General features: G+C 42.2%; 1 protein-coding gene across 1 annotated transcript in view; it reads right to left on the bottom strand.

Annotated features, from left to right (window-relative positions):
- The window catches only part of DNAH14 (dynein axonemal heavy chain 14), a 307,787-nt gene that overhangs the window by 228,407 nt on the left and 53,168 nt on the right, over positions 1-26,212 (bottom strand). The window contains exons 12-19 of the mRNA XM_032838780.1: positions 20,325-20,601; positions 19,874-19,919; positions 19,691-19,788; positions 15,365-15,531; positions 14,266-14,610; positions 8,169-8,510; positions 3,619-3,988; positions 1,815-2,005 (exon numbers count right to left, since the gene is read on the bottom strand). Of these exons, the coding sequence (XP_032694671.1) occupies positions 1,815-2,005; positions 3,619-3,988; positions 8,169-8,510; positions 14,266-14,610; positions 15,365-15,531; positions 19,691-19,788; positions 19,874-19,919; positions 20,325-20,601 (1,836 nt within the window). The remainder of the gene's footprint in view (positions 1-1,814; positions 2,006-3,618; positions 3,989-8,168; positions 8,511-14,265; positions 14,611-15,364; positions 15,532-19,690; positions 19,789-19,873; positions 19,920-20,324; positions 20,602-26,212) is intronic.

Below are 26,212 nucleotides of genomic sequence, written 5' to 3'. Positions count from 1 at the left end.
ATAACACGCTAGACAGAAATGGCTGTCACTGAACATCATCGTTTATTCATCTGATAGGATCACAAGTGAACTCCTGCCACAGACTGTCCTGGGCACTCCTGCAGCATGACCGCCGTCCCTGGTTCTGCCCATGAAACGCACACACTATGACCGCTGTCCCTAGGTCCGCCCCACGACACGCACACACTATGACCGCTGTCCCTGGGTCCACCCCACGACACACACGCTCTAGGACATGAAGGCTGAGCTTCTGGGCCAAATCTTGTCCATCTAGGTACACTTATTATACCAGATAAGTTGGCAAACAGAAATAAGGTGATCAGTCTTCCAGGAACTCTTTGGGTTTAGGTGAGAAGGGCAGCTGATCGCCTGTTATGCCCTCAGCCCACTTTAACAATCCACCGCAGGAAGGAAGGCTTCCTTCAGACTCTTGACTACAGTACTTCAGAGGCTGAAGACCTGTTTATTTTTGTTCAGATGCTGAATTCTCTTAATTTGGATCCTCCAAAAACTGCACGGAAATTCCTGTTTAAACTATGTACTCACCTTAGAAATACAGGGACAGCTCACTGGAACACTGAGCTACTCTAGTCACCAACCCCAGGAAGGCTGATCTGCTTGAGGCCTGTCTGCCCTCTCGTTTACTGCTTGCTGCTAGACAGTGTGCCAGACTTCACCCTTTACCTGACCTGCCCAGGGACAACTCCAACAATCCAAGACTTTGGGTCAATTTTGGGAAAATGTCATTTTGACTGTGCTACATTTCCGGAACACTGTTCTGAATAAACCTAAATGCTCTGTCCATGTTCTGAAATAATGTAGATATTTTGCTCAATTCACTGTTGGCACACAGATCAGTCAGGAGGCCTGGTAATAATCCAAGAAAGGTTGAGAGATTTAGATGGGATGATGACTGGGAGAGCAAAAGAAGATTTAAAGATTATTTCATTATATTTAGCCTAAGCAACTGAAAAACAACAGAGGTGCCATTAGCTGAGATGGCGACAGAAAGGAAGAGGAGCATCTGGGAGGCGGAACCCTAACCATGAGCTTCCTCTGAGACATGTAAGTGCAGACACCCAAACGGGAAAGTGGATGTGTGAGTTCAGGAGGAAGACTGAGGCCAGAGCCTGAGATAAACAGCAGTCAAATTTTAAAGATCAACGAAAGTTGTCTTTTAAAAGTTCTTTTTAAATTCCTTAAAATTTCCCATTTCCTCATTATAACAGATAATTTAGTGGGAAATTATAAAATAGTGTTAATTACACTAGACACTGTTAACCATGAAGCCTGAAATATAAATGAAGCTTACTGCAAAAGCTAGGTTTGAAAACAGACAAACTTTTAGCGGGAAAAATCATGCAGTCTATTTTTATGACAACACCTAGATGGCAAATCAAAGAGCTTCTAACTGTGGGTTTCAAGTGTAGTATCGAGTTCTTGGGAGAGCTATCCTAACATGCTCTTAATGTATTTTTCATTTTATGTCCAAGGGACTACAGCAGCTTGGGTGTTTCTGTCCCTGGATTCTCTGTAAGAAGCAGCCGTGTTAGTTCCATGATAAAACACCAGCTTCATTTGTCACGCGTGAAAAGCACAATCACCACATCCGAGTCCCCAGGATGATGGTGTAATAAACGGTGCAGCCAGACCCGCAGCCCCACGGGACATGGGCCACCTGACACCCGCCGGCCTGCCCCCACCTTCCCAGTCACGAAAACCGCTCCCTTTTCTAATTCTTATTCCTATTACTTGCTTGCTTAAAATTGGCCCCTCTGGTATTTCAACCATTTTTTCAAATGCTATTTGTTTACCTTGAGTGCTAGAAGATCCTCTGCTGTACAGTTTTTGTCAAGAGAAACGGACTTCCCGGTAATCTCCTTGAGGGTCTCCCAGTGCCTTGGCTTGAGACAGGGGTTTCCGAGAGCCATGATGATAGGCAGTTCTTGCTTAAATTCTATCACTGACTGCTTAAGATGGGTTACCATGTCGTTTTTAGGTAAACCTATAAACAGCAATGGGGCAGAAAGTTAGGGTCCATTCACTGTATTTTTCTAAACCAGAAAACATGCCTGCTATTTAGTGTAATTCTAGTTTCTTAGTTTTCAGTCTGCATTAAGGTAACGAGTTTTATTAACATCACCCTCCCAGAAGAGTCAACTGTGGAATCAAAAAAGAGAAATAGTTATCAGGACTGGTGATTACAATAGAAGGCCATCAAAGCCAAGTTTTCTTGCAAAATCTGATAGTAGGGATAGCCAGCTACCACAGAGTTGCCCAGGTCTCTCCTGACTAGACAGACAGACACTCATATACGCTCAAGAGTCTGTGACAGGTTTTGGGCTTTTAAATTCTGCTTAGTAAGGAGGACTATCAGAAATCTGTCACAACCATGTCATAAAGAAAATATTTCACACTGAAACATAGGAAAGGTAGGTAAAGTTCATGCCACAGACCAGAACTGGTGTTGATAGATCACAGTCCTCTGGTGTTGATAGATCACAGTCGTCCAGGTCTCACAAGCTCTGCAGTTGAAACGTCAAACCTCAAAACCTTTTTATGTCAAGTCATTAAAGGCCAAGAGAGGAGGCCGAGAAACAGCCAGAGTTGGGGACTCCAGAGCGCTGGAAAGTACGCCTATCTGCTTAAACAGCCACCTGGTGAAGATGGGGCTTCTAGAAAACCATGTTAGTAGTAAAACGTTGTTCGAGACCCAGTGAAAGAAAAGGACAAAAGAATATCTTTGTTATTCTAAGTCTACGTTTCGGCAAATAGCATGATTTTATCTGGGAAACTATGGCTAAAAGAAGGTACTGTCTCCTTGTCCCTCCACACCTCGTCCTCTCAGACAGACAGAGGACAAAGCCCCGAGAGAAGATGCACAGAATGAGCGTTAGGTCGAAGCAGTGAGGCTATGGGCAGTTTGTCCCGTTTTCCTCTTTGGTGAGCTTTTTGTGGTATCGTTCTATGTCTAATACAATTTGAAAACAGGCAGATTTAAGTATTTTTTCTGGAGAGGAAATTACAGCTTGAGATATACGTGAAGGGAAGGGAGGAGCTTCAAAAGCCAGCGCTCTCTGGCCCGGTGAGAGGAGATGCTGGCCTTGTGGAGGAGAGGGCAGATCTCACGGAATTGCCCAAACACAAACAGCGTGTCTGTGTCACCAAGGCTTCCCATTTGAGGATCAGCAGGAGGAAAACCTCTCCAGATGACCTTTTAGCTCTTTTCCCCACCAGCCAAAGCAAACTGCTGGTATAAACAGTGGGGATCTGGGTGAGTGCTCTGCGGGTGGGGCTCTGTCACCAAAGCATGTGTGGCTCGAGTAAGAGCCACGGCCGGGTGAAGCCTCGGTGGTTCTGCCCAGGGAACACAGAACATTGTTCTTAAGTACTTAACCTTTTTTTTTTTTTTTTTTTTTTTTTTTGCAAAGCTTTCCTTCCTCTCTTTCTTACTTCAGGGAATGATTCCTGCCCCTACACTCTGTACTACCTCTTCAGACATTAAGGCCAGGCCTTGGCAACAGGTGAATAAAGAAGATCAAGGACAACGATCTTACTGGCCCAGAAAGCCACTCTGGGTATAATCACAGGCGGGAACCTTGAGAAAGACACTTTTACCTTTTTCTAGGACAAGGATTTTGTGTATCCATCTTGAAACATTTCTCTGGACCGACTCTGTATCAATACTGTGAAGAGTACTATTCCTCCATTCCCAAAAGAGCGCTCTCCATTCCTCCTGGACCTCCCACAGGATCTTCCTCAAGGTGAGGTCGTATTCAATGTCCGAAACCTCCCCCAGGACAAGCTGTGTGATCTCCTCCATGTTCAGGGAGTGCATGTGGGACTGGGTGTCATCGAAGCGGTTCTGGTAGCTGCAGTAGGTTTTAGCCCTAAGCGCCAAGGCAGTAGCCTCCTCTGTGAATGCCCGCATCATCTCCATGGCAGTGTCCACGCGCGTGCCCATGCACAGCAGGACGGGAGTTCTTATCTAGGGCGCCATGGGAAGACAGGGTCAGACATCATAATGGTCAGGACTTACACATGTTTATTGACAGGGTTACTGCCCAAAATCGAAGCTTTAACAACCCTTATTTGTAGCCATCACCTGGAGAGACTGTCCTTAATCTATAATGATTTGTGTTTATTATGATTCCTTTTAATTATTTTTACCATCATGCCAATAATTGTCATGTTCCTTCTCTAGCTTGGGCTCTGTGGTGAGTAATGCATTACCTTACTTACTAAATCCATACAATAATCCTGAAAGACAATCAATATTTTTCACAAATTTTCAAGGAAGTTCTAAAGTTACAGTTGTCACATCAGCCAGTGGTAAGTGGCAGTTTAAGGATGTGACCTCCGGCACATGGTACTGAATGCAGAAGTCATTTCCTTTTTCTAGTCCTGTTTAACCTTGTACTACTTTTTTTTTTTTTTTTTGGAAGATCGTATGTTTTAAAGTAATCTCTACACCCAACATGGGGCATGAACTCAACAGCCCTGAGATCAAGAGTCACACACTGCTCAAATGACTGAGACAGCCAGGTGCCCCGTAACTTTGTTCTTTTTTTGTTTTGTTTTTTGGAGACTTTGTTTACTTATTTGAGACAAAGAGAGAGAGAGAGAGAGAGGGAGAGCACAAGCAGGGAGGAGAGGGAGAAGCAGACTTCCCCCTGAGCAGGGAGCCCAATTCAGGGCACGATCCTAGAACCCAGAGATCATGACCTCAGTCAAAGGCAGACGCTTAACCAACTGAGCCCCCCAGGTGCTCCTAACTTTCTTCTGTTTTTATAGTGTTTGTCACATGTTGCCTTATATCAGAGTTTAACTAATGCACATGAAACCATGGACATTTGCAACAATGATCTCCAAAGACCTAAATTTGCCCTTATTTATCCCTTATTAAATTATAAACTGCTCAGGATTAAGGATGGTTTCATCCACTTATTTCTGAACATCTCACAGAACATAGTACAGTAAGATGTAGACAGCAGTGTTTATTAAAAAATTATTGAAAGAATAAATGAATTTGGATCTTATCACCTTAGTCTTTTTAAAAAATCCGACCAATGGAATTGGAAGTGACATTGTGTTGTGTGGTGTGGTCATGCCATATAAAACTGATAAACGGTATTTGTGACAAAAGGACAGAGCTTACGGATTATGTAAAAGGGATGCTCATATAGTGAACATATAATAAAGTTTTCCTGAGGCTTCTCCCATAAAAGAGTTTTCCACTCGTTGAAATTTATTTATGTTTGTCAGTGAGATATCTCGGGGGAAGACAGTCAGAGAAATGATCTTTCTAGCTTATGTGCTGTCACAGTTTGCCAGTCCTACCAGCAGTGTTCCACTCGAGACCGTGCGCCACGAGCAGTATGGATGAAATTGTGTGAAAGGTACACAAAGTCCAGAGACAAAGGACGCATGCCCCACCCTGGCTCTCCCCAGGGAGCAGCAACCGAGGGGCCTGAAAATAAAGAGCATAAGGCAGGCCAGGGATGCGACGATCATCTGAAATGCCACCAGATTAGTGCTAAATTGACCATGGTGTCCTTCTAGCAGACCCTAACCTCATCTCGGTGGGTGGGCAACCTGGACGTGAGCTTCAGGGCCACAAAGCCGTGAGAGCTCTGGGAGAACCCACGGCTGGGCAGGAGAGGTTCTGGCAGGGATTCTCTGCCGGACCACAGGGAAGTCAGGCCCGTCGGTGCACGTCCGCGTCAAGGCTGGTTTCTGTCTAACCCGAGCCTGTCCCTGCCCCATCTGGTCAGACCCTGCCCCGTCCAGCGCCCCGGGGCCGGGACTGGCCTTACTCCGGCCTATCTCCAGCCAGCATCCCATGCGGTTGGTTTGGCTGGAGGCCTCCTCACCCTGACGTCTGCCCTCAGGAAAGTGTCGGGCGCCGACCCTGTCACAGTGCCCGGCCCTCGAGCTCCGTGCTGTGTTCAGAGCCAAGCCGTTCTCTATTGAGCTCTCTTTCCGTGTCATCCGTGCGGCCCTCACGGCTGTGCAGCCCTGGCTCTCCTCTGATGGCTGTGGATGTTCACACAGCACGTGGAAGGCCTCTTTCTCTTCTGGGCTCTCCCACTCCAGCCCTCAGGCAATCCCAAGGGGGTGTGACAGCTGGTGGCAGTGAAAACCTCAGGAGGGACAACTGTTCTCTCTTCCAGGGAGGGGCTACCCGTGGACTGCTCGCTCTGTCTGCGGCTTTGCTCCAGAGGTGCGTGCAGTTATGGAAGTGACCAGCCGAGCACAGCAACCAGCCCCAGCTTCCTGACCAGAGGACTGAAAAGAGGAGACCCAGGAATGTGGAAAATTCTGAGATGCTCACAGAGAGCAAGGGACTCCAGAAAGTGAGCTCCCCACCAAGCGACCGCATCCCCTGGGAGCTGCATGCCCGCAGATCTGCTCCCATTCAGCACCTCGGAGACCTGGAGACTCGGCTAACTGACCACCCCCCAGAATGAGACTGAGCGTTGCAGGGGCACCGGGGCGGGGGTGGGGGGAGTGGACACGCATCTGGGCACTCCTGCCTGGGCTGTGACAGCTACAGTGACAACGAGACCATGGCCTGAAGAGTGTGGGCGGGGACTGCAGAACTGACGAGGTCAGCTGCCTTCTAAAACAAAAATTTCAACCTTCCACGTAGTTTAAATAAGACAGAGTCTTACAGCCTAATATTGAATCCAAAATATGTAACACAAAATTATTCAGCATATTTAAAAAATCAGGAAAACCTCAACTCACATAAGATTCATCAAACACCAATGCCTTGATGACACAGATTTTAAAATGACCTGAGAAAGGACTTAAAGCAGGTATGATAAAAAATCCTCCACCAAAAAAAAAAAACAAAACAAAAAAAAAACAGCTCCACCAAAAAATGATGAATGTTCTTGAAACCAGTGGGAAAACAAAGTCTTAGCAAAGAAATATGGTAAAATGTAGGAAAGAACCCAATGGAAAGTTTAGAAGTGAAAAACATCATCGGCAGAAATGAAAGCTGATGGGGCAAAGCCCAGGAGAAGGACAAAGGTTGGTTTGTGAACTGACTGACAGATGCTCACTCGGCATAGCTGAGTCCCTTCTCAGGAGCTGCCCTTGGCCAAAAAGAGCTAAAGTCACCCATGATCATGCCCCTGGGAGGGCTGGGGATGCAGGGACAAAGGCCCAGCTTAGGATAGCTCTGCAGAGATGCCCCAGCTCTCGATGCCCTCAGGGCCTCTGAACCCTTGGTGACAAGGGCACAAACTCTCTCCTGTCCCAGCCCCACACCCCTGACTGCCCTGTGCTTGCCCAGCGCTTGGCAGTACACTGACCACAACACAGACTCCCTTTCCAGGCGGTGTCCACGATCTCACACACTGTAACAAACAGCACTTGGGCACACCCGTAACTTTGTGTGTGTACATTTCCAGTACAGTTTTACAGACTGCAGACGGGTTGTGCGCATCTAGTGCTTTCAGGACTAGTTTGTTTCATCTTCACTGTATTTGTGCAAAACGGTGCAGATTGTCTGTGTCGCTGGAGAACTGGAAACCCAGTAACTGCAGTAAGTCATGCTGTGTCTAACGCACGCTGAGTGCTAGTGCATGGCGGTGCCGGTGAGGAGGCTTAGAGCGAGGTTTCTGGAGCCCTGCCTCTTGCTGTATGATCTCCAGCAGGTTAGCTGACCTTCCTAAATCTCATTTTTTTTTTTTTCCAGGCAGGTAAAAGGGTTAAGAACTGAGGACCGTTACTGACACTTGGGAGGGGTTCAGCAAACATTGGAGGTTCACTTCATGCTGCTCTCCAGGAGTGCTCCTTACACAGGGCCCAGACCCAGGATCAGACAGATGTCAGGGGCGTTGTGGCCCCTTGCGTGGGGGGCCCCCTGTGGCCCACTGTTGAATCGTATGGAAAAAGCCACCACTTGCTGCTATTTATTGTCTATGTTCATTCATAACTGAAGAAAAGGCTACATTTCAGTAAGAGGTTAGTGAAAAAGACACGCAATGTCTCTTTCCAGTGAGGCTCACAAACCACCAAGATTCTGTCTGTGAATTCTAAGTCAATAAGATTTGTATTAAATTACTGACCCAAGACTCCACAGAAAGCAAACACCTATATGCTTAGGCCTACATGAAATGAAGATCCAGCTAATATTTAGTGAATAAAATACTGACCTTGGCCTTTAAGTTACTGAGGTCAACTCGCAGACCAGTGATGTGTGCTTCCAAATTGTCTCTGAATCTAGAAAGAGTCACATCTTTATTTGTTTTGCTTAGCTTCAGAGAAGTTTTTAGTTGACTAAACCTGCCAAGGAGAATTCTATATATGGCATTTTGCTCTTCTGGGATCTGGATCTGGTAATACCGTACGATAGAGTGCAGCTGAGAGACGGTGGAGTACTCTTTCTCTAAGGCAAATATTTTTGAAGAAACTGAATCCAAAAAAGTAAAATGTTCCACAAATTCTTCTATTTCAGTGGGATGAGAGTCCAGCTTTCGCAGTGATGACTCCACGACCTGAGATCATTAACACATCAGTGAGAATTATATAATGAATTCTAGTTTACAGAGTCAGTTACTCTTTTAACATTGCTCACTAACTTACGCCATTATAATTTCACACAAAAAAACGAAGACATCATCTGAACGTGATTCTAACTATTTGAATTCTGGAGCATTAACATGCTCCCGTCCTTCCTATTGTTAACAGAAGGAGCCTGAATGTAACTTGCACGTAAGATAAATGCCACTAAGACATAAAGGAATATTTTGAATAACTTTGTTTCTAAGAAATGGACTAAGAGCTACATCAAGGGTACCGCTGCATAACTGCTGCCCTGTTTTGGGCCGTGATGTGCTAGTTCTCACTTTGCTCTGATAGCACGTTTGCTCATTAGGTGTTATTTTCTCTAGTTTGCACAGGAGAAAACAGAGTCTCAGAGGGACTCATTAGCCTAAAATCAGAAATTTGGTGAGTTGCTGATGAAACCCAAATCTGATTCCAAATCCCATTTTTATTTATTATAAGTGTATGCATTCATTATATGTATAATATCAATACTTTTCTAAGTGTATATACATCATTCCATGAAATTTTCAAAATAATTGCATTTTTATACCCAAATTACAATTCTGTCTTATTTTTTTCCATGCATAATTTTGGAATCAATGTCATTTCAATTTTCAATTTCACAATCCTGAATTAATTGCCTAGATGTCTCTAATTTTTTGAACACTTTATTCTGTCTCATTATAAAATAGAGGCTCATACAAAAACTGCAATACAAAAAAAGCTCTTAATATAGAAAATACCTCTTATTGCGTCGCTCAGAAATAACCGCTGTTAACCACCCCACCCACCGGCAGTCTCTATGGACACCCTTGACAACCAGAGAGGCCTGTTTGAAATCTAGCTCCAGAGTTTCCTAACTGTGTGACCTGAAGCAAGTAGCTTCACTTTAATAAACTTGGATAAAATAGTTTAGTAACAGGCTGATAATGGTGCCTACCACATTTAATTGAAATCCGTGACCAAAACAGAAGATAGTAAACATAGCTATCTTGACTCTAACCACAAATCCCATTTAAATGCCAGTAAAAAAGAAAGAAACACATGATAATGCCGATTTGTATCACAAAGAAAACAGGTAATCCCAATCTCATGCAAAAAACAGATGGTAGAAAACAGCTGAAATACACCCAAACTCCCTTTGTCACTAGTAATACACTGATAGCAAACACAGATACGGATGGGAGAAGAAAGTCACAGACCAATATCTCTTGTAAGCATGAATGCAAACATCTTATAATGTACAAGTCAGTGCCCACGTGTGCTGGCAACTAAATCCACCAACCTAAGAAAGTCAGCTAATGTAACAAACCACTTTAAAAGACTGAAGAAAACAAATGTGTGATTATTTCAAGGGATGTAGAATAAGCATTTGATAAAACACATGTATGATAAAAATACTCTCATCAAAATAGGGGAACTGCCTTAGCCATGTAAAGGGAAGCTGCTCAAAGCCTCAGGAAATACATAAAAACACACCTGGGGCCATGCAGGAGCCAGAGAGAATGAATAAACAACTTTCAAACCTGGTTCCTAAAAAAAATTATAGCTTAGGGGCACCTGGGTGGCTCAGTCAGTTAAGTGTTGGACTCTCGGTTTCAGCTCAGGTCATGATCTCAGGGTCTTGAGATCAAGCCCCATGTCAGGCTCCACACTTAGTGCAGAGTCTGCTTAGACTCTCTCCCTCTCCTTCTGTCCTCCCTCCCCTCACATGCTCTCTCTCAAATACATGAATAAATCTTAAAAAAATATATAGCTCAGAAAGTTCTCTGGAATTCAACACCCTGAGCCTTCTATGTGCAGCAGTCTGGTTTGCAATGACTTATGTTCATCTGGCGCTCACTAAGTGCCAGAATGTGTTTAGGGTTTTATAATCCCTAACTCACTTAACTCTCACAACCTCTCTAGGTTAGTCACTAATATTACTCCAATTTACAGATAAACTGAGGTACAGCAGGAATAAGAGTTCTTTCAAATAGTAAATGGAAAAGCCGTGATTTTTTTTTAAATCAGCTGAAGCCAAACTGACATACAAAAGAGGTTAACTGTACATCATGATGAGTTTTAACAAATTTATACACCTGTATACTTACCACTGTAATCAAGTATAGAAAACTTTCATTGTCCTAAAAGAAGCCTTGTGCCCCATCCCAAATAACCTCCTCCTACTCCTGGCCTCAGAAAACCACCATCTGCTTGTTGTGACTACAGATTAAATTTTATTTGTCAAGTTCCCAATGTATGGAATCATCCGGCATACACTCCTTTGTGGGTGGCTTCTCTCAGTCAACATATTTTTGCAGTCATTCCAAACTGTACGCAGCACTCGTTCATTCCTTTTCATTGCTGAATGCTATTCCAAGGCATAAATGCACCGTTTTTTTCCTTACTCATCTCTTGATAGATCTCTGGATTGTTGACAGGTTTTGGCACTTATGGGTAAAGCCTCTACGACTTTGTGAGTACAAGTCTTTGTGTGGATCCTATTTTATTTTTTGTAAATAAATAACGTGGAATGGGGTTGCTGGGCTGAATGGTAGGTGGAAATTTAACATTACAAGAAATGGCCAGTTCTCCAATGTGACTGTGCCATTTTCATTGTCACCAACAATGTGCGGAAATTCTAGCTCCTCTGCACCCTTCTCAGAACTTGCTATTGGCAGTCTTTTCAATTCTAGCCATTTAAACATGTGGTTTTTACTTCCCTGATGATCCTGTTGAGAATATTTTGTATCTATTGGCCATCTTCTTCGGGGAAGGGTGGCAAATAAATTATTTGGAATCAGTGTTGTCTGCTATTGTGCTTGGGGCTGAGAGCGGTGCTAGCCACAGCTGCAGCGCTGGGTAAATAGTCAGAAACATGCAGTGTCATACTCTGGTTCTTTTTGTTACTTCCAGTGAAATCCTAGGAGATGAACTTATGCTAAAATGAGTTAAGCAGAGACTGAGGGAACTACAGCTCCGATAAGAAAATTCTCCTCTGCCTTTTGCGGAGACGACCTGAGGATTCTTTAATCCAAAGGCTTGCAGAAGTTGAGACAGCAAACTGTTTCTGAGCTCTGGATGAAAGTGGTGGCTTCCAAGTGGCAACCTTAGTAGAAGAGAAGACCACAGTTCTTATCTTTATTCAGGCACCTTGGCTGAAGATGGTGAGACCCCAGGATTAGTGGGAAGCTCACTGGCACAAACTATTAAGGGTGTAGATTTTCTTCCCAAGTCTGTGTTCCAGACAGCCTCAGATACGGAACCACACTTTTAGGGCACAGAGGGATGTGTCAAGCATAGATAGCAGATAAAAATAAAAAGTTCTCCAGCTTCAAAATCATGTCTAGACTGAAGTGTGGAGTTAACCAGAAGCAAAGAGCAAAAAATTATTTTAAGAAGCAAGTCCAAATCTAATAACCAACAGCATTTCGTAAGGCACACGCAGGTGTCCCAACTCACGCCAACAGGAGATTCACTGGCGTACTTGATCAGGGTCCAGCAAGTATAAGCCCATGATGCCCGGCTTGGATGAGATGGTGAAGAAGACCAAACCCAGAGAGTCATCCTACAGGGCCTAACTGGGAGTCACCAGGGCAAGAGACCTGAGCCAGAGGCTGACAGACTGGCCAACCACAGAGCTTACTCCACCCTCAAAGAAAGGAACTCTCAGTATTTCTGTCCAGTAAGATTCAATATTTCCATTAGACCACCTTCACCGTTTCCCCACTTTCTTCTTTATAGGATGGAGGTTTCAGTTATACATATCCTACTCCTTCCCCACCATCTTATACTGGGCGAGTGGGGCCTTCTACTGTCTTTACTTAGAGCTCACCGGAAGGCTAAGCGCCATGTTGCACTTGATAGTGTTCATGGCAGCTGGGTGGGGGCAACACCCACCCCCACTCCCAATGTCTCCATGTGGCGGGGGACCCCACTCATCCAGTCTGGTGGGTGGCCCCTCCGCCCCACAGTCACTTCCTGGGAAGACGAAGTGACTCCTGTGACTGAGTTTGGAAGGAGATGGTGGAGAGGCAGAGCCTAGACCCTCCTCGCAAAAGCCTGCCTGTCGCGGAAGGTGCACGTTCCTCTCTGCTCACGGCGGCCAGGATGCTGGTCATGTTTCAGGACAACCAGTGCTGAGGGGCCTAAGTCTCTCCCTAACTCTGAGCTTCAGTTTGGGAAAGCCATATTCTCCAAGATGTACTTTAATAATAATAAAGGAAATAGTTTAATCTCTTTTTGCCTTAATGTGTTGTCTTCTTTCCCAGTCGGCTCAGTACCCGGCTGGGTAAGAGTGGCGAGATCTGCGATGCCCCCTAAAACTCAACATGTGGGAAGAAGGGTGTGAAAAGCGATGGCTTCGACTGGCAGATACCTCTGTCTGACGTGAAACCCAAGCCATTCCATCTTGTGCTTGCTTACCTCGACCACCGAGGAAGAGGAGCTTACGAGGGGCCAACTCAGGTCCTTCTGCAGCAGCGGCGGCCCTGTGACCCAGCGCAGGTGATGACAAGGGAAATAAAACGGCCCAGGCTGCTGCTGCAACGTTTCTGTCTTTCTGCCTAGAGCGTGAGCACAGAGCCTGTGGGGTGGCAGCCGTCGTCACAGGGAGCGGAGCAGAGAGAAGGGGAGGCCTGGCTCACCCACGCCGAGACGTCTTTTTGTATGAGACAAAGAAACTGCTGTATAATACACTTTGTTTGCTTGTTTTCTAATACTTGTTGGGGAATATAACCCTAAGTGAAATAGTAATTCTGTGTATGTTTTAGGATTGCTGTGGTTTTAAAGATAGACACTTCTCAATCCTCTCTTGACCTCTCCGTAGCATCAAAAACTACTAAACGTTCCCTCTTTCTCAAAATACTCCCTTGCTTCCCTCAGTCTTCTCAGAGAGGCTGCACCCTCACAGGGGCTTTGCAGGCTGCTCTCCGTCTTGCAACCTCCCGCATACTGGCATTCTCCAAGCTTCTGATGGGGGGTTCTCTCCCATCCTCACCATACACATAAGTAGGCACCTTCTCCTGAAGGACCTCAAAGACCACTTGCACACCAGCCCCATGCATGCGGGCTTTTGGCCCGGAATCCCTGCTGGTGGCCAGCCCCGCACTCCGCCCAGGTCCGCCTGATGGTTACGCAGTAAAGTGCGCTCTGTGCTCCCTGGTCCGTGGGCTGCGGCCCTGCTCGCCCTGCGGCCCAGCCCAAAAGCTCAAAGTGTCATTAATTCCTTCCTCTTCTTCCTACATTCTGCCAGTCACTACATCCTGTCCATTCCATCTCTGAAACAGATCTCAAAGCCATTTGCTTCTCCGGCTCCACACCATACCTGCCCTGGTGCGAGCGTTCATCGCCTCTTCCCTAGATGCCACAAACAGCTTTCTTCCTGTCCTGTCCCACTTTAACCCATTCTTTACGCTGCAGCCAGAGTGGTCCCTACAAGAACGTAACTTGTGTCATGTCGTTTCCATGTTTATAAGTTTGCAGGGATTCCCAACAGGGAAAAGACAGAGCGAGGAACATGGGATGCCATTCTAGAAATGGCAGACAGAGGATGTTTCTTTAAGGAAATGACATCAGATCAGAGACCCACACAGGTGTTAATACATATTAGAATTTTCTGAGGATGACACTCATCATTTGGATTTCCTAAGTACACATTTTAAAATAATAATCTAATAATCATAAAGATTCTCATGCAATAGGAATTTCCAAAATACTTACTTCCAGTAGATTTGTATTCTTCCTTTCAATTACGGATCGCAGGAGGTTGTGGATCAGATGTAGGACATTCTCAACATATGGTAAGCATTCTGACTGATAACTGAGACTTATGACTTTGAAAATACCAATGCGTTTTTCAACGGCCATGGTAATAATATACTGAAGATAGTTTCTGAATTTAGCTAGGATCGTTTTAAACTGTGTTGAAGTCAGTTCATCCACCAATGAGATTTTCATGCTCATGGCTTTGGCCTTCTGTACCATGGAACAGTATTTTATAAACTTGCAGCTGTAAACATTAACTTGCCCCATGCAATTACCAACGACAGTCAGGAGCCTGGCAATCTGTAAACAAAGTGTTAACAAGTCAGAACTGGTGAGAGTAACTAGTGTGGGCTGACAGGCTGGTGGTTCTGTCAGAATATGTACGAGAATAGCTCCCTGTGTCCATTTCGTGAAGAACCCACAGTACGGAATTACGTTGGAAACCTAAGACTTTAAGAAATTTCAATGGCCTTTTTAACATTTAGGCCATTTCTCTGTCTAGTCAGCATGCTATTTGGAGGTCATGTTTCCCCGTGCTTGTCATCCTGGTTAGGGCAGATGCTCCGTGGGCAGCCCCACACAAGGGCAGGTCCGTGGGCTGTGTGACCTTGCTCATTCCCAAGACACAGCTCCCTGTCCAGGCAGAATTTGACCCAAGAGGAGAGGACGAGATTCTCCTGCGACTCTGAACCACAACACCCAGCGGGATCGTAATGGAAGTCCCAGCCACCGCACGTCAGTGCTCTGCCAAGTCAGTGTCAGGAGGGAACCATAAAAGAGAAAGCTCCTTTCATAGCAGAAGTTGGAAAAAACAAAAGAGGTGAACAGAGCCAGAAGCCCAGGAGCAGGAAGATGGGAAGATGAGATGGAAATGACACCTCCATTGCCATAAGTTAGGATACTCAACAAGTATATATAATTATATATAAGAAATATATATATATATATATATATATATATATATTTCCAACAAGTCCCGTTAGTCCAAGAATCTCAGGGGGTTTCTGTTCCTAGAGCCAAGTAGTCCTTGAGAGAAACCATTTTTAAAACTTACTTTACTTTGGTACGTAGGATCCATTTCAAAAAGGATCTGACAATCTGGCCATCTGGCTGGCTTCTTATAGGCCATTCCACTTTCAGTCTTATTAGGTAAACTTGTAATTAAAACCGATTCAGTAAAGAGAGACAGGCGAGGATCTTGGCAAAGAGGAATAATCCTGGCTAAAATACAGAGTTCAGAAGTTAGTATTTTTAGGAGTCCCATCAAAAGCAACATCTTCAAATTATCCATGAATCTAAAACTACTGGAAACTGGGGCTGATTTATTATGAGGGCTAGAGAGTGTTCTGTACTGATAAATGGAATCTAAGACAAGTGTAAAAGTTTGGATTTAATTTTATGGGAACAATAGACTCACTCACAGGTACTGGGTGGTGGTGGGTCAAGGCATAATTAAAAGAGAGGCTGAGAAAAAATTGTTAAGTTGAGAAACGGCTGAAATGTCTGTGCTACATGATGCCATGTGGAGAGCATGAAGCCAACACAGTGAAGAAACAGGCACACAACTGCCACCATCAGCAATTCACACACAGTCTAGCTGAAAAACGGAGGTCTCCGGGCAAAAACAAACACACGAACAAACAACAAAACTTCCACCTACCCTTCATACATTATGCGAAATTAACTCAAAATGAATCATATACTTAAGTATAAAGCACAAATTTATAAATATTCCAAGAGAAAATACAGGAAAAATCTGTAACTTTGAGTTAGACCAGGAGTCTGTAGATACCAAAGCATAATCCATAACAGAAAAAAAATTGATAAGCTGCTGTTAAGAAGGTTCGTTCTGTGAGAAAGAATGAAAAGATAAGGCACAGGCTGGACGATAATGTTTGCAAATCTTGTGTCTGATAAAAGACTTGTACCCAGAGTACACATAAAGACCTCTTGTAATAAACAATAGGAAACAAAGATCCCAATTAAGAAAATAAGCAAAATATCTAAAGATCTGACCACGAAAAGTGTACACAAGCATATGTATATAAGCATATGAAAAGATGTATATGATATATATAGATGAATATACATAAGATGAATATATATATGAATATATATAGGCATATGAAAAGATGAACAATGAACAATATTAATTAGTGAAATGCAAATTAAACCACAGTGAGATTATCACTGCACACCTATTACAATGGCTAGTTTTTTTTTAATAATCGGACAATACCAAGTGCTCACAAGGATGCAGAGTGACTGGAACTTTATGCAATGTTGGTGGGAAAGCAAAATGATACAACCATTCTGCAATTCTCATAAAATTAAACATACACCTACCATATGACCCAGCAACCTCACCCATGGTTAACAACCCAAGAAAAAAGAAAACTTACGTTCATCCAAAAACCTACCAGGGAATGTTTACAGCAGCTTCATTCGTCCTCAGCCCTGGACGCGAGGGGACAAACGAACTGTGGTACATCCAGACCCCAGAACACAGCTCAGCAGGAAGAAGGGATCAGGCTATCGTTTCATGCAGCAATATGGATGCACGCGAAGTGCTTTTTTCTACGTGGAAAAAGCCAGAACCACTTTCTGACGTTTGGGAAAAGAGAGACTGGTTGCCAGAGCCAAGAGGGTGTAGAGGAGGGCTGGACCGGGAGGGGCCGCACAGGGAAGCTGGGGATGCCTGCTGCTCGGATGGTGCACATCGAGCTGTCGAGCCCATGCGCAGGGAATCTCACCAGAGGCAAAGTTTTGAAGAACCAACCAGGATACCGGGAGAACCCAAGACAGAATACTGCCTGGGACGAAATTACCTAGCTATGCTACAAATAAATTCTATAACCTCACTCAAGGGGGTGGAGAACAAAGAAGTTGACAAGGAACTTGGGAAAACTGTTTTGCCTGAAAACAAGGACAGAGGGGAAAAGAACAGCACACAAACACTGCGCGTTAGCTGACGCATTTGCTTCTCGAGAAGGTCAGAGCAGCAATTCTGACCTGACCTTCCATGTCTAGGGCACAGAATTACCTGCAATGATGCTTCCCACATGGACTTCCCAGCTCCCTTCCCTGCGGGGCACCATCCGAGCAGCACCCCTCCTGTAAGTCACAGGCATGCCCCAGGGCTGGGGCAAAGGACGGACAAGGGGGACCTGTGGCATCCTGTGGCCCCACAAGCTACAGCAGGCACCACAAAGGGTTAGGGTGAGGTGAAAAGGCACAGGACCCACAGGGAAAGAATCATTCTGCAAAAGCAAAGCCAGATAACTGGAGCACCAAAATAAGTCACAGTAATACTCTGTTACACTCCTAAAATGAAAACAAGCATCAGTAAACCTAGAACATTCCTGGGGGAGAAAAGAAGTTCCAGAATTACAACAATACAGTACTGGTTCATGAGTTACTGACAGATCAACTACACAGTCCACAAATAAAGAAACATACAACAATATAATGAATGATAAAAGCAGAATTTCAAGCCAGTGAGGGTGTGGAAGGGATGACTCAGTGAGTGGCACTGTGACAGACAGATCATCAGTCATCTGGGAAAAAATGACAAGTCCACACAAGCCAAATAAATGTTAGAGCAACCAAATATTTCAACATAAAAGTGAAATCATAATAGAATTAGAAGACAAGTAGGAGAATGTTCTTATGATGTGCTCACTGGGCAAGCCTGTCTAATGAGGACACCACATCCTGGAGCCTTTTCTACAAGGCTCTGCACATCTTGTAACTATTAAAATAATGTTCCGCATGGCAAAAATGTCACCATAAAATCAAGCCAAACAACCTACTAATTTTTCTTAAAACTTGTATTAAAGATTTAAGATTCGGGATGCCTGGGTAGGTCAGTTGGTTGGGCTGCTGCCTTTGGCTCAGGTCATGATCCCAGGGTCCTGGGATCGAGTCCCACATCAGACTCTCTGCTCAATGGGGAGTCTGCTTCTCCCTCTGCCTCTGCCTGCCATTCTGCCTGCTTGTGCTCTCCCTCTCTGACAAATAAATAAATACAATCTTTTTTAAAAAATTAAAGATTCATTTTCTTAGTCCAAAAGAACCACAGATCGGTAAGAGAAAGACTTTAGCCCCATCAGTTTCCCTCTCACACAATTATTCTGTGAGAAGATCCACGGAAGACTCAAACTTGCACCAGACGTTAATGGCAAGACCACGCATAGTAACAAGCATGTTTAACTTTGCACTCATGGTTAAACATATTATTGCACATTAATGGAATGGAATGGAATACTGTAAATCCATCTAAGTGACAATTATAAGAGCACACACAGCAATGTGGAAAATATCTATAATATATTGCTAAATAATAATAAAATATGTGAAATATAAGCTTCATTAATGTATGTCAATGAAAGTAAAAATGCAGGGTGCAAACAGTTATTATATGAGGGTGGCTGAAATGATGGGGTGATCAAGATGTTTTGTTTTTCTCAGGTAAATATATATGCACACCCATAAATGTATACATACATACACATACAAATATGTACACAGATCACTGAATCTATATTTATATAAATAAATAGCTGAATAAAGAAATGGATCCACTAATTAAGAGTGCAAGATCCACAAATAAATGCTAAAATCAGTGGGCAAAATTTTCAGAAGAAACAAAGATATCTGACCATCTCAAGACATCCCTCTCCAAATTTATTAATAACAAAAGGAAATATAAACATTTAAACAGTTGACAAGGGTTGTGCTATTTTAAGGTCTTTATAAGACTTAGATTGTGGAGAAGGGATAAATTCATTGGTCAAGCTAACAATAGCCATGTACTTTCAGATTATATACACATAGCTAGAGAAGAACTAATAAAAATCTGTTTAAGATGGAAATAATATCTTTGTTATGATATAAGATATGGCTTATTTAAGTCTCATAAAATTCTGTAGTATATCATTGAAAAAATCCAAACTTTAGTCTATTATCCTAATTCCTATCTTTTATGTACTCTTTGGATATATGTGTAATTCACATACTTTTTTTTTTTAAGATTTTATTTATTTGAGAGAGAGAGATCACAATTAGAGAGAGAGAGAGAGGAGGAAGCAGGCTCCCCGCCAAGCAGAGAGCCCGATGTGGGACTCGATCCCAGGACCCTGAGATCACGACCCGAGCTGAAGGCAGAGGCTTAACCCACTGAGCTACCCAGGCAGCCCCTAATTCACACATTCTTAAATAATCCCAAATTCGCATTGATTGATCCCAAAGACTGGGAATTTCTGATCTCCTGATACACTGTAAAGTGTGTCATGTCTCTGGGTATAAGTATCAAATGCCTACATCTAAGAAAATATTGCCAAAGAAGACAGTGTATCTATTTAAACTTTAAAATACTTACTTATACATTTTTCAATGTCAGTCACCATATTTTGAATTTTTATTGAAAACTCTAATCTGTTGGGAGCTAAGGAGAGATTTGTAGCAAATTCCAAAAATCTGAGAAAATAAAACTCATTTCAGAAAAATGCATAGCTAACATAAATTATAATTACTTGTAATTTTAAAAATGTCTACTACTTACTCATCATGTATGTATTTATTCTCAAACTCAGTCATGATTTCTATGCCTGTAAGAATCCATTGAAAAAAGAGAATAAAACATTGATTGATATTTAAACCAGCTAAATGACCAAATGAAAGGTAGTGTTCGAGCAGGACACCTCACCCCCAGATCCTGATGGGGTCCAAGAGTCTGAATTGTTAACAAGCATCCCAGGTGGTATTCATCCTCCGGGGGAGGGGGTTCCTCAGGTCCCCACGAGTGAGAAATGGTGTGAGTATGGAGACCAAAATGAATGATGGTGTTATTACTTACATGCACCACAAATAATCTAAGTTTATGCTCATGTTCAGCTTTCTTAATATTTACAACTTAGTCATGGATCATATGTAAGCTGCTATAATTTCTCTCATTTGTCTTTTCCAGCTGTTAGGCCATTTCCCTTCATTCTTACTAGCCTCCTTCATCTTACCTGAAAGAATTTCTTCCAAGTTGGAAGAGTCTTTTTCTGTTTTCTGCATTATTGGCAGTTCTTCACTGGAGTGTCTTATGAGACAATGGACTTCATTTTTTGATGCCTCATCTTCACATGACTCGGATCCTTCAGAGGACTTGTCAGCCTCATGAGAGTTCTCTGTGGAACTTTCTGAAGAGCCACTCTCTTCAGGAACGCTCAAGTGTAGAGCTACTTCAAACACTGGTGCATATACTTTTCTCAAATCCTCATCCACTTTAATACTATTCAAAATCTAATGAACAGACATGTTAGGATGACAGTGACAATATGTAACGGAAAGAACATTCCTTTAAATTAGGATGATGCAGATCTAACTTTTAAATGATCAATAATTTCAGTATAACTGAATAACATAATATTAACATGTAACTGACATTTGCATGTTAAAATAAGCTAATGTAAAACAGAGGATACATTATAATGTATAGTTCCCCCCAGAAGACTCTAAGTTAATGCCAGAGTAGCTAAATAGTAATCATTGGAAAGCTTATTAAAAATAGTTATGAGTTAAAAGATCAGGAGCAGGACTCAAGAATACTTTTTTTTTTAAATTGAAGTATAATTAACATACAATGTTATATTTTAGGTGCACAATATATTGATTGAGCGATTTTATACCAAGAATTTCAATCATTTAAAAGCTGACAGGAGATTTTACTGCGTACTCCACATTAAGAATTACAAGTCAGGAATATATTTCAAATCCATTTCTATAGGTGCTAGTTTCTCACTCTAACATACATATCCTAGTACAGGTATCCATCCCTACTGAGAAATAACCAGAATATTTTACATATAAATATCTTACTTAGACAATGTGTTTGCTCTTAGGCTCTGTCTCGACATGGGTTCTCCACTAATGTACGGATCCCTCAGAGCCCACATACAACCCACCATTCTGGAGGTATCCATTCTCGGTGGTCAAGTAGGCTGCCTGCTAGAACCTTGACCATTCATTTATAAATAAAGGCAGTTAACAGTATAAACAAACACCATTCACACTCTATTAAGCTGCTGGGGAAAGAGTTTTGAGTAGATGCTGAAGGTGATATACAATCCTTAAACGTTCCACACAAATAAATGGGCAGTTTCTATGGGATGATAAAAAGCTTCTGCAAAATGGGTAGTGCTGATAGTGTCCCCCCACTGTGAATGTACTAGTGCCACTGAATTTTATGTGCAAAATGGTTAAAATGGTAAATTACAAGTTATGTATATTTTATCACAATAAAGAAGTTCACAGACAATTCCAAACAGATATATAATGTGTTGTATAGCTTCTTCTGGAAAATAACTTCTAATTCTGGTAATGACTGGACCTCAAACCCTGCATAACTTCTAATATTATAGTATATAAATATTTGCATAGAACCATTCTTGAAATATGTATACTGTACTTACTACTTGATACAGTATATTTGGATCTATATCAAATACAGAAGTATACTTGATACGTATACTCAGAACATACTATACTATTTGATATAGTTACTACTTGATAAGTGTTTATCATGTCCTAGGCACTACAGTAAATAAGTTACCTTTACCTCATCTTCACAGTAACCCTGAGAAAGAAATTATTACTCTCATTATGTATAAAAAGAAACTCAGACTTGGGAAGTTTATATTAACTTGTCAAAGGCTACATTGCTAGCATGTAGTCAAGGCTGAAATTTATTGTGGGTCTAGGACTCCAGTTACAATATGAAGTGGGGCTTGAAAATCTTTTTGTAGTAAATTTTTTGGGTATTTTTTTTATGCCAAAAAGAATGGATCAGCAACTAGACTGAGTTCCTCAAGACTGCACATTACAAGAGAGAAAAGGCTACAGCTAAATTCTACAGTATGCAGTGGGAAATGGGGACCTCTCCCACTTTAGTCCTGCTCTCTCTCTTGAAAGTCAAATCTAGATTTCCAAAATCCTAATAGAAATATTGTCACCTGGTTGCCCACAGGTACCTCTGACTCAACACATCCCAATGTAAAATAATTATCTATCTTTTTAAAGATTATTTATTTGAGAGAGAGAAAGAGACAGTGCATGCACAAGCAGAAGGAGGGGCAAAGCCAGATGGAAAAGCAGGCTCCCCACTGAACAGGAAGCCTGTGCAGAGCTGGATCCCAGGACCCTGGGATCATGACCTGAGCTGAAGGCAGATGCTTAACTGAGCCATCCAGGCCCCCATTAGCTATCTTTTCTTGGACTAGATATTAGAACGAGGTCAAAAACTCAGTCTGTACCAACATGAGTTTAGCAAAAATAGGAGAGAACCAAGGTCAGATATTGGAAGGTGAAGCACGAGTGAAATGCGACTGTCAGGACTGTGGGCCAAAAGTGGAATCAGGCACACACACGAGATTTACGCCAGCATCACAAGGCTGTCCACATCAAATCTACTCATAAGCAAACTGGAAGATCAGGTTCAGAGTTGAATTTTAAAACATGGAAATTAAGAATTTCCATTACCAAAGATCTATACCTAATGTTAATGGACAGGAACAAAGCCTGGGTGGCTCAGTGGGTTAAAGCCTCTGCCTTCAGTTCAGGTCGTGATCTCAGGGTCCTGGAATCGAGCCCTGCATCCGGCTCTCTGCTTAGCAGGGAGCCTGCTTCCTCCTTTCTCTCGCTCTCTGCCTGCCTCTCTGCCTACTTGTGATCTCTGTCTGTCAAATAAATAAATAAAATCTTTAAAAAATTAAAAAAAATAAAATAAACAAAGAGTCAATGTCTGGAATACCCTAGAAAGTCCTAAAAATCAGTAAGAAACCCAAGAGAAAAAACTGTTCAAGAGTATCAATATGCAATTCAAAGAAGAAAACTGGAATATGTATATACTATGTAATAATCAGAATACTATGTAACAATCAGAAATGATAAATTACAAGCATTCTTGTGTTTATGTGTGTATATAGACTGGGTTCCCTGGGAAGCCAACTTGAGACAGGCAGGACATAAACATTAAGGAATGTCCCTGGGTCAATATGTGTGGAAGGAGAGAAAGCAAGCAGGGTGGGTAGAGGGGAAGGCTGGGCTGTTACACAGGCCACACCACAGACTCAGCCAAGCCATGGGGAGCTCAGGAGCTGGAACAGCCCTTCAGAGTTTTTTACCCTTGTCACAATTGTTCATTGCATGTGGGTCTCCCCCAAAAAGAGGCATGACCTTGAATAAGAGGGCTGCACTTGGAGCCATGTCTGAAAAAATGGACAGCTAAAGGCTATCTGCTGACAACACTCCCAGCAGCTGGGGGACACGTCCCACGCTGAGGGCATTTAGTGGCATGTCACTGTGAGATCTGGACCCAAACCCACTGATATGTGACACGAGTCTTGACAAATTTGAGTGAGAACAGGTACAGATGCAGTGTTGTACTGACACCCGAATATTACAGTAACCAATAATTTATTGCAAAATATTCACTGTGAGCTATGAAGGGTGGAATGAAGAATGCACACACACAAAAATGCATTAAGATTTACATTTTCATGGTATAACAAATGGTTATGGTTTGTATTTTATAAATAGTTTTGTAATTCAGTAAGAAAAAAAATTCCATCAGAAAAATGGGAAAGAAAATTAAAAATTCATAAAAATGAGAAATACAAATGGCTAATGAGCATAAGAAGAGTATCCAAAAATTAAGACCAGTTTATCCCAGATTTCAACTGTCAATAAGCAACAGCCAGTATAAAATACGATACATTTAAAAGGCAGTCTTTAATAGAAATTGGTGTAACCTTGTCTAAAGATACACTATGCAATGCAAATGGAAAACCGTGAAAAGGTCCATAGTGCTGATTTAATGTTAACCTAAGGAAAAAATTAAAGCAGTGCATGTTTTTTATCTAAAAATATTTCTATTCTAAAGTGTTCATAAAGAACTACTAGAAGCAACTAACTAACAATTCCCTTGCAGTACGGTCTGGAGCGATAATGCATATACAGGCTAAATCCACACACACACACACACACACACACACACATTACACAAGATTTTTATGGGAAAAATTATAAAAGAGACTGAAAGACATTAAAGAAGACAAATAAATTGCACAATCATATGGGAAGACTCAATATCATAAAATATTAACTCCATCTTCTAGGCGATTTCAATGAAAATCCAAGCAGGGTCTGATTCTAAAATGTATATGGAAATGCAAATGTTTGAGACTAGACAAGACACTCTTAGAAAAGGAGACGACTTATTTCAAAGCTGTGCCATTCATCTGGTGTGGGATCAGCACTAACCGGCAAATAGATCGAGACAGAGTAATAGTTTGGAAACAGAAGACACATGTGTATGGAGACATATGATAAAGAAAGAGCTGCTGTGCAGATCAGCAGGGAAAAGATGTAAAGAAACTATGCCTGAGTAACAGTCACTCATACAGAAATAAGCGAAAATGAACCCTAACATACACTACACCCAGATTTAGAAACAAATGGAAGGATGGACTCCAGAGCTTTTATAAGAAAATAAAGAATGGGCACCTGGGTGACTCAGTCATTAAGCATCTGCCTTCGGCTCAGGTCATGATCCCAGGGTCCTGGGATTGAGCCCTGCGTCAGGCTCCCTGCTCAGCGGGAAGCCTGCTTCTCCCTCTCCCACTCCCCCTGCTTGTGTTCCCTCTCTTGCTGTCTCTCTCTCTGTCAAATAAATAAATAAAACAAAACAAAAAAAAAAGAATATATTTACGAGTCAGAATGGTAAATAGTTTCAAACATGAACACAAATAAGGGGACAGATAAATTCTATTACATTGAAATTAAGAATTATTGGTAACAGAGGTGCTTGGGTGGTTCAGTTGGTTAAGTGTCTGACTCTTGATTTTGGCTCAGGTCATGATCTTGGGGTCTTCAGACTGAGCCTTGTGTCAAGCTCCACACTCAGCAGGAATCTGCTTCTCTCTCTCTCTCTCCTCCTCTCTGCCTCCGCCCCTACTCCTGCTCATACTCTCTCTCTCTCTCTCAAATAAACAAATCTTAGAAAAGAATTATGGATAATAATACATCAAAAGGGAAAAAAAAATAACAAGCCATCTAGTAGGAAAAGATAACGGCAATACAGATGTGAAGAATTCCTACAAAATAATAAGAAAAATCAATCCAGGAGATTAATGAGCAAAAATCTCCAATAACCTATTTTTTAAAATATACTACTAATAAGAGAAATAAAAATTAAAACAAAAAATGCAGACATTTTCCCTTTTTACCAAGCATACTTAAAATATTTTTTAAAGGAAAAAATGTGTCAAGTATACATATTATATACAGTGCTATCTCATAAAAATGCTGCTTTTGCCAAACAGGACAAGCATCTACCACATAAAGTTTAATCCCAGTAAAATACTGTGTTGGGGTGGGGTGGGATATAATTCTTCATGGCAAGAAAAGATTTCCTAATGGAAATTTTTCTAGGATTCTGTCAATATTTTTCATATTTGTCTTGGGTCATTTTTTACTTAATAACAATGAAAAAAGTACTCTGAAGAACAGCAAACAGAGGTATACAGTAGTGGGGGGGCTAAAGGGAGTAGCTGCTACTTTAAAGAGGGTTGTCTCTCCTAACATTCCCATGTAAAGCAGGATACAATATCACTCTGCATTCCCTTATCTTCCTTTGGTTTTCTTCAGAGCACCCATCGCTTCATTATCTTCTCTCTTGGCAGAATATAAACTCCAAGAGGCCAGGGGCTTGTTCTGCCCACCGCTGTAGCCCAGTGCCTAGCTCAGTGACTGGTAAATAGTAAGTACTCAGTAATGCATGAACAAACGAACCACCTGCATTAAGTGTAATTATAGCTTTCCATAGTAGGAGGGATGTCTCTGTGTGTGTGCGCAC

The sequence above is a fragment of the Lontra canadensis genome, unplaced genomic scaffold (assembly GCF_010015895.1).
Source record: "Lontra canadensis isolate GAN:19392208 unplaced genomic scaffold, GSC_riverotter_1.0 scaffold106, whole genome shotgun sequence".
Lineage (NCBI taxonomy): Eukaryota > Metazoa > Chordata > Mammalia > Carnivora > Mustelidae > Lontra > Lontra canadensis.
This window is presented reverse-complemented; position numbering and strand designations above follow the sequence as displayed.